This window comes from Protomyctophum parallelum (assembly GCF_964188405.1).
Source record: "Protomyctophum parallelum genome assembly, chromosome: 18".
Taxonomy (NCBI): Eukaryota; Metazoa; Chordata; class Actinopteri; order Myctophiformes; family Myctophidae; genus Protomyctophum; species Protomyctophum parallelum.
This window is the reverse complement of record NC_139716.1, coordinates 43,002,415-43,012,414: the sequence shown is the minus strand read 5'-3', so window position 1 is coordinate 43,012,414 and position 10,000 is coordinate 43,002,415. Positions and strand designations below refer to the sequence as shown.

The window sequence follows — 10,000 nt, the reverse complement described above, 5'->3', positions numbered from 1 at the left end:
AACATTAGTGACTTCCTCCTGGGGGACCGCAGTCTACATGGCCAAAAGCCAGTGTTGATTTAACTCAAAGTGTAGGCTAGGCCTACAAATGCTCACATCACATCATGTCTATACTAAATGCATTAGAAAACAAAAATCATTCAAAAACAAATGTATATCCGCTTTCTGTCATTTCCACAACAATAAACAGGAAAACATGGCATATTTTGGACATAGTTCGAATGGTGATTAATCATGATTAAATTAATTTTGAAGCTGTGATTAATCTGATTAAAACTTTTAATCATTTGACAGCCCTAGTTATTTTATCACATGTCAACCACAATCCACTCACTATTATATGATGTTATTTTATCACCTGTCAACCACAATCCACTCACTATTATATGATGTTATTTTATCACCTGTCAACCACAATCCACTCACTATTATATGATGTTATTTTATCACCTGTCAACACAATCCACTCACTATTATATGATGTTATTTTATCACCTGTCAACCACAATCCACTCACTATTATATGATGTTATTTTATCACCTGTCAACACAATCCACTCACTATTATATGATGTTATTTTATCACCTGTCAACCACAATCCACTCTCTATTATATGATGTTATTTTATCACCTGTCAACCACAATCCACTCACTATTATATGATGTTATTTTATCACCTGTCAACCACAATCCACTCACTATTATATGATGTTATTTTATCACCTGTCAACCACAATCCACTCACTATTATGATGTTATTTTATCACCTGTCAACCACAATCCACTCACTATTATGATGTTATTTTATCACCTGTCAACCACAATCCAGTCACTATTATGATGTTATTTTATCACCTGTCAACCACAATGTATCCACTCACTATTATATGATGTTATTTTATCACCTGTCAACCACAATCCACTCACTATTATGATGTCATTTTATCACCTGTCAACCACAATCCACTCACTATTATATGATGTTATTTTATCACCTGTCAACCACAATCCACTCACTATTATATGATGTTACTTTATCACCTGTCAACCACAATCTACTCACTATTATATGATGTTATTTTATCACCTGTCAACCACAATCCACTCACTATTATATGATGTTATTTTATCACCTGTCAATCACAATCACCTCACTATTATATGATGTTATTTTACCACCTGTCAACCACAATCCACTCACTATTATGATGTTATTTTATCACCTGTCAACCACAATCCACTCACTATTATGATGTTATTTTATCACCTGTCAACCACAATCCACTCACTATTATATGATGTTATTTTATCACCTGTCAACCACAATCCACTCACTATTATATGATGTTATTTTATCACCTGTCAACCACAATCCACTCACTATTATATGATGTTATTTTATCACCTGTCAACCTCAATCCACTCACTATTATGATGTTATTTTATCACCTGTCAACCACAATCTACTCACTATTATATGATGTTATTTTATCACCTGTCAATCACAATCCACTCACTATTATATGATGTTATTTTATCACCTGTCAATCACAATCCACTCACTATTATATGATGTTATTTTATCACCTGTCAATCACAATCCACTCACTATTATATGATGTTATTTTATCACCTGTCAACCACAATGTATCCACTCACCATGTGTTTTAGAGACTTGGATATTAGGATGCTTTTCATATTGGAAGTGTAAACTGAGTTAATTCTGTAGATTCATTTGCATGTTTCCCTGCACATTAGCTAACACATCTCAAAAGTTGCAGTCTCATTTAATTTGGTCTATTGACGTCCACATTATGCTAATCCAGTTCAGAGGCAGAGGGATTCTTATCCAGGCATCGCTAACGTTATGCAAATGCGGGAGCTGATACACGGGCAGAGGGGTGAAGATTCTGATCATTAATTATGCTAATGTAAAGATGTTTATAAAGTTGGTAGGGTGGAGTTGACACTAATGCCAATAAGAGGGTGGAGTTAGATGCTAACGCTTATGCTCCATACATGATTAACTCAATGTTAAGTATAACTAAATGCATTTTGAAATTTAATAAAAATGTTACCTTTCAGGATCCGAATAAAAAATAAATAGCAAAACATAATTTCCGATTCCAATTCCAAAAAAAGCAAAAATAGCTGATCTAAAGGCTCAAAATGCATTCGCAGTGCGACGTTTTGCTACTTTCGTGTGACATAGAATGACAAAGTTGGGCATTAATTTACAAAAACTAAAGAAATACAGAGATAAGAGCTTTCTGCCCCGACAGTATACAATGCAATGTGGGACTACAGTGGCCCTCTCCATATTCAAAGTTGCCCATTGGTCTATGCCTCTATGGTGTGCACTGTTGTTTTTGGCAGCAAATTTAGTTTTAGTCATAGTCTCTTCAATAGCTTTCATTTTAGTTTCATTTTAGTCACCTGGAATGTTTTAGTGTTAGTCTAGTTTTAGTCGAATAAATATCATAAGATTTTAGTCGACTAAATCTACAGTTGATTTAGTCGACTAAAATGTATTTTGGTGGGCCTTGATGCCGTCGTAATGACTGTTTTTACACGTGCTGAAAATAGCCGATCTACAAGCTCACAACGTGTCGCAGCGTTACACGTTGTGAGCTTGTAGATCGGCTATTTTCAGCATACAACCAAGTGTAAAATGACTTATACTGGATCTCTTGTCCACTAGTCCCTTCCTAACATTTTAGTCTTAGTTTTATTTGTTGACGAAATTGTCAGTATATTTAGTCTTAGTTTTAGTCACCGTAGCTTAGTTTTCATCAGTGAAAAAAGGTAGTGGTGTGGAACCTACCGTGGCCCCAGAGCTGTACGCACTGCTGCTGAAGGGTCTATGGTGTATGGTGTATGGTGTATGGTGTATGGTGTATGGTGTATGGTGTATGGTGTATGGTGTATGGTGTATGGTGTATGGTGTATGTTCTATGGTCTATGGTCTATGGTGTGGAACCTACCGTGGCCCCAGAGCTGCACACACTGCTGCTGGAGGGTGTATGGTGTATGGTCTATGGTGTATGGTGTATGGTGTATGGTGTATGGTGTATGGTCTATGGTGTATGGTGTATGGTGTATGGTCTATGGTGTATGGTGTATGGTGTATGGTCTATGGTGTATGGTCTATGGTGTATGGTGTATGGTCTATGGTGTATGGTGTATGGTGTATGGTCTATGGTGTATGGTGTATGGTGTATGGTCTATGGTGTATGGTGTATGGTGTATGGTCTATGGTGTATGGTCTATGGTGTATGGTCTATGGTGTGGAACCTACCGTGGCCCCAGAGCTGCACACACTGCTGCTGGAGGGTCTATGGTGTATGGTGTATGGTGTATGGTGTATGGTGTATGGTGTATGGTGTATGGTGTATGGTTTATGGTCTATGGTCTATGGTGTATGGTGTATGGTGTATGGTGTATGGTGTATGGTGTATGGTGTATGGTGTATGGTTTATGGTCTATGGTGTATGGTGTATGGTCTATGGTGTATGGTGTATGGTGTATGGTGTATGGTGTATGGTGTATGGTGTATGGTGTATGGTCTATGGTGTATGGTGTATGGTGTATGGTCTATGGTGTATGGTGTATGGTGTATGGTCTATGGTGTATGGTGTATGGTGTATGGTCTATGGTGTATGGTGTATGGTGTATGGTCTATGGTGTATGGTCTATGGTGTATGGTCTATGGTGTATGGTCTATGGTGTGGAACCCACCGTGGCCCCAGAGCTGCACACACTGCTGCTGGAGGGTCTATGGTGTATGGTGTATGGTGTATGGTGTATGGTGTATGGTGTATGGTGTATGGTTTATGGTCTATGGTGTATGGTGTATGGTGTATGGTGTATGGTGTATGGTTTATGGTCTATGGTGTATGGTGTATGGTGTATGGTGTATGGTCTATGGTCTATGGTGTATGGTGTATGGTGTATGGTGTATGGTGTATGGTGTATGGTGTATGGTCTATGGTCTATGGTGTATGGTCTATGGTGTATGGTCTATGGTGTATGGTGTATGGTGTATGGTCTATGGTGTATGGTCTATGGTGTATGGTCTATGGTCTATGGTCTATGGTGTATGGTCTATGGTGTATGGTCTATGGTGTATGGTCTATGGTGTATGGTCTATGGTCTATGGTCTATGGTGTATGGTGTATGGTGTATGGTCTATGGTCTATGGTCTATGGTCTATGGTGTATGGTGTATGGTCTATGGTGTATGGTGTATGGTCTATGGTCTATGGTCTATGGTGTATGGTGTATGGTGTATGGTCTATGGTGTATGGTGTATGGTGTATGGTGTATGGTCTATGGTGTATGGTGTATGGTGTATGGTGTATGGTGTATGGTCTATGGTGTATGGTGTATGGTCTATGGTGTATGGTGTATGGTGTATGGTGTATGGTGTATGGTGTATGGTGTATGGTGTATGGTGTATGGTCTATGGTGTATGGTGTATGGTGTATGGTCTATGGTGTATGGTGTATGGTGTATGGTCTATGGTGTATGGTGTATGGTCTATGGTGTATGGTGTATGGTCTATGGTGTATGGTCTATGGTGTATGGTCTATGGTCTATGGTGTATGGTGTATGGTCTATGGTCTATGGTGTATGGTGTATGGTGTATGGTGTATGGTCTATGGTGTATGGTGTATGGTGTATGGTGTATGGTGTATGGTCTATGGTGTATGGTGTATGGTCTATGGTGTGGAACCTACCGTGGCCCCAGAGCTGTACGCACTGCTGCTGAAGGGTCTATGGTGTATGGTGTATGGTCTATGGTGTATGGTCTATGGTGTATGGTCTATGGTGTATGGTCTATGGTGTATGGTGTAAGGTGTATGGTGTATGGTGTATGGTGTATGGTCTATGGTCTATGGTGTATGGTGTAGGGTCTATGGTGTATGGTGTATGGTGTATGGTCTATGGTGTATGGTGTATGGTCTATGGTCTATGGTGTATGGTCTATGGTCTATGGTCTATGGTCTATGGTCTATGGTGTATGGTGTATGGTGTATGGTGTATGGTCTATGGTCTATGGTCTATGGTGTATGGTGTATGGTGTATGGTCTATGGTCTATGGTCTATGGTCTATGGTGTATGGTGTATGGTCTATGGTCTATGGTCTATGGTCTATGGTGTATGGTGTATGGTGTATGGTGTATGGTCTATGGTCTATGGTCTATGGTGTATGGTCTATGGTGTATGGTGTATGGTGTATGGTGTATGGTCTATGGTGTATGGTCTATGGTGTATGGTCTATGGTGTATGGTCTATGGTGTATGTTCTATGGTGTATGTTCTATGGTGTATGGTCTATGGTGTATGGTCTATGGTGTATGGTCTATGGTGTATGGTCTATGGAGTGGAACCCACCGTGGCCCCAGAGCTGCACACACTGCTGCTGGAGGGTGAGACACATGCCGTTGTAGCAGAAGGAGTAGGCCGGCCCGTAGTGACAGGACGAGCCGTCCATCAGGTAGACGTTGGACGGGCAGTAGGGCGACGCCCCCGTGCAGTACTCGGGAAGGTCACACACGCCCGCCGCGCCGCGGCACATCGTGCCCGGCTCCTTCAGCTGGAAGGAGAGACGACGTCGTGACAACATTAACCCATTCTGACCGGGCACCCATTTTGGTGTCAGCATCATGTTATTCTTTAGCTATTGAAAAATAGCAGATCTACAAGCTCATATCGCGCCACCGAGTGGCGCGATACGAGCTTGTAGGTCTGCTATTTTTTGAAAAATCGAAGAACGACTGACATTTTTTTAAATCTGATCTCAGGTCAGAATGGGTTAATCAGACCAGTGTGTGTCCGGTGGAAACCTCGTATGAATCTGATCTCAGGTCAGAATGGGTTAAAAATGTGACAGTCGTGTAGACGTCACAGAACGTCAGTGTCGGAACATCAATCATTGTGGTTTGTTTATTAGCGACACATGTCGCACGCGAGCATGTGTGTGTGTGTGTGTGTGTGTGTGTGTGTGTGCGTGTGTGTGTGTGTGTGTGTGTGTGTGTGTGTATTACCTTGCAGCCCTCACAGCAGACTCCGTGGGCACACTGTGCCTCTTCCTTCAAGGTGCAGTTGTTGGCATTACAGCAGTTGTTGTCACATTCCTGTTTGACGCACACACACACACACACACACACACACACACACACACACACACACACACACACACACACACACACACACACACACACAGGATGATGCTACTGACTGGCAAAGCAGAGGCAAAAAAAAAAAGAAAAAAAGAAGCAAGACACCCACCTCTTCGTACAGATAAACATACTGTATACCTACATTTGCCTAAAAATGCCTACATTTACAATTTAGGCATTTAGCATTTTGTATAGAACACATGGTAATACATCAAATACATGTTAAAAAATTGTACCGTCCGTAAAGCTACAGTATGAGTTTACACTATAATGCTATATCTAATGCTACATAAAATACTATCTAAAAAAAACTGTTGCCATGGTGCCCTCCAGCTAGCCATGGTTATATTCTAAAGGGACGTGGGAGGTTGGAGTATTTATAAAAAAGAAAAGCAAAGGTATTCATTCCAGTGGAACAGAAGGAGCTTCACAAAGTTAATTTACAAACGGAGCAGATGACGTTGGTCATTTTGATCTGACTTCATAGTCAAGGGGGCGGGACATGATTTCAAACTGATTGGTTAACCCATTCTGACCGGGCACCCATTTTGGTGTTGGCATCATGTTATGCTTTAGCTATTGAAAAATAGCAGATCTACAAGCTCATATCGCGCCACCGAGTGGCGCGATATGAGCTTGTAGGTCTGCTATTTTTGAAAAATCGAAGACACTTTTAGAATCTGATCTCAGGTCAGAATGGGTTAAAATGAAAGATCAGGAACTTCCCATTTCTACCCAGAAGGGTGCGGGGGTGCAGAAGGGTGAAATCAGCCCTCAACGGCTTCTGTCACCGCCATGCGTGCGGAGTCACACTCGAATAAGCTCCAAATCCAAATTATAGCAACTACCGAGGTAAACATAAGTCCTGCAGTGATAATAACCCATTCTGACCTGAGATCAGATTCATACGAGGTTTCCGCCGGACACACACTGGTCTGATGAACCCATTCTGACCTGAGATCAGATTCTAAAAATGTCAGTTGTTCTTCGATTTTTCAAAAAATAGCAGACCTAGAAGCTCATATCGCGCCACTCGGTGGCGCGATATGAGCTTGTAGATCTGCTATTTTTCAATAGCTAAAGCATAACATGATGCTGACACCAAAATGGGTGCCCGGTCAGAATGGGATAATAATGTTAGGATCAAACCCCACTCCTGACACTGCTAAAACATAATTTTGCAAGTTTAGGCCCACTTTAGGAATACTGCAAGAGCCAACGCTTGACTGCCGACCCGGATCTACTTCATTTTAGTGTGTTATTGCACACTGGATGCACATTTGGTTTGGGGCGGCCATCATAGATGCTAAATAATTAGCGTCAATGCTAGCGAGCTGAAATGAGTCCATCCTTGCTCTAAAAAGCGCCGATGTTCCAATCGAGATCACGGATAATCAGAAAAGACCTTAGAACATTGCGCGTTTTGTCAAAACCATGGAGAGCTCCATAGATTTAGAGTTATTCAGCTTTTTAGTCCCGTATACAAGAAGTGCGCATGCGCCAAACCTGTCTAGGATAGCTGAAGAAGGAAAGGCCAAGGAAAAAAAAAAGAAAGAAAAAAAAAGAAATCAGCAATCCGGTTTGATATAAATATATATCAATATAATAATAATAATAATAATATACGCTTTTGGCGGAACGTTACGTTCAACCAAAAGCGGTTGCCGTTTGGATTCTAATTGGCGTTCCATCACAAGCAGTTCATTTGTTAACCTGTACGTGTGTTTGTCGGTGGGGCGAACGGTTCTCGAGTTACGTGGATTACAGACTAGATGGATGCATTTATAGATAGATTATTATAATAATATTAATAATAATAATAATTATGGCACTCTCTCACCTCAGCCTCTCCACAGTCGCACTCCTCTCCGTCCTCCACGAATCCATTGCCACACCTCTTCCCCCCCACCAGGTCCTCCATGTTGGGCATGTCGTAGAGGCACATGCCCCCTCCCTTCTGGAAGTAGCTGTCCAGGTCCCGCTTGCTGCAGCCGCTGAAGACGCACGGGAACGGGTGGCTGGGACGACACCACACAATGATATGACCTCTATAGAGCTCCCAGGTAGAGGGCGCTAAGTCCATGGGTTTGTGTTCTTATTTATAGGGATGCACCGATCCGGCTTTTTGGCATTAGATACCGATTTCGATACATGGGGGTCCAGTATCTGCCGATACAGAGTACCGATCCGATACCCCCCACAAAGAAACGTAATAACCTATTAAGCTGTATGCCTCACTGTGTGGAGTCTGGAATCATTATTTTGTGTAAGGCAACATCAAGGCTTGACTTAAACATTACTTTCCCAACTTTGTAAAACAAAATGTAACAAACACAGATATAAATGCACTGAATTATTTATTAAATAACTGTGCAACAATTAGACCAGGTTAATGTGTGCGCAGGCTAGCCTGGCTGCATTCCACATGTTATACTGTCAATACTACACTGCTGTGTCACAGAGGAGGTAGAGTTGTTTTCATACTGTAATTACACATAATTATCGGATCGGATCGGATAGGATAATGGATCGGCCACCGATCCGATACCCGATCTAGAATTTTAGCCTGGATCGGCGCCGATCTCCGATACGAGTATCGGATCGGTGCATCCCTACTTATTTATTTGTATTATAATCCCCATATAGTCCAGGGGCCGAGCCAGTTTTTTGGTACCACCTACGGTGACCGTCAAAATGGTCGCTAGCCCCTTCGATAAACAGCTTTTGTCCCCACACGTTTCAAGATTAGCCATTTAACCCATTCTGACCTGAGATCAGATTCTATAAACGTCTTCTACATCCTGACAGTTTTCTGATAAAGCTATGTTTCTATGTCAGTCATTCTTCGATTTTTCAAAAATAGCAGACCTACAAGCTCGTATCGCGCCACTCGGTGGCGCGATATGAGCTTGTAGATCTGCTATATATATTTTTTTTTAAGATATTTTTTTGCGGCTTACGCCTTTATTGATTTTTTAAGGGATAGAAAGTAGGCTGACAGGAAACGGGAGAGAGATGGGGGGATGACATGCGGTAAAGGCCGTGTCGGGTCCGGGAGTCGAACCCGCGGCACACCGCGACTGGATCACCAGTCCGGTGCCCAGACCGTTACGCTACGGCCTGGGCCAGATCTGCTATTTTTAAATAGCTAAAGCACGACATGATGCTAACACCAAAATGGGTGCCCGGTCAGAATGGGATAATTGACAATGAAAGGGGAATTCCGGTCAAATGTCCGCTAAATCTTGTAGAACGGAGAAATGGCGTCAGGATTGGTTCCTGTGGGGGTGAATTTGGGGGACTTTGGGGTGACATTGATTGACATGCAGGGAACGGACGGAGGCTCACCCAGTAGCGGCGGCCATCACGCAGCCTCCCTGCTCGGCGGTGGCCTCCACGCAGCAGCCCTCGTGGTCGTGGCTCATGCCGAAGTTGTGTCCGATCTCGTGGGCCATGGTGGCGGCGGCGCCGATGGGCAGGTCAGAGTGGTCCTGTGGCCACAGGGAGAGGGGGGGGGGTTGTGACATATGGTTTGGCTTCGCACGCACGCACGCACGCACAGACGCACGCACGCACGCACGCACAGACGCACGCACGCACGCACGCACGCACGCACAGACGCACGCACGCACAGACGCACGCACGCACAGACGCACGCACAGACGCAAAAATGCACAGTCCCACTGCTGTTCCAAAGCTAATGATCTGTCTACAGTGAGTAAATAACCCATTCTGACCTGAGATCAGATTCATACGAGGTTTCCGCCGGACACACACTGGTCTGAAGAACCCATTCTGACCTGAGATCAGATTCTA

The 10,000-nt window shown here is 42.8% G+C and overlaps 1 protein-coding gene across 1 annotated transcript in view; it reads right to left on the bottom strand.

Annotated features, from left to right (window-relative positions):
• Positions 1-10,000, bottom strand: part of adam19a (ADAM metallopeptidase domain 19a) — a gene marked incomplete at its 5' end in the record, with an annotated part of 80,246 nt that overhangs the window by 22,508 nt on the left and 47,738 nt on the right. The window contains 4 exons of the mRNA XM_083789596.1: positions 5,397-5,598; positions 6,050-6,139; positions 8,025-8,202; positions 9,533-9,675. Of these exons, the coding sequence (XP_083645722.1) occupies positions 5,397-5,598; positions 6,050-6,139; positions 8,025-8,202; positions 9,533-9,675 (613 nt within the window). The remainder of the gene's footprint in view (positions 1-5,396; positions 5,599-6,049; positions 6,140-8,024; positions 8,203-9,532; positions 9,676-10,000) is intronic.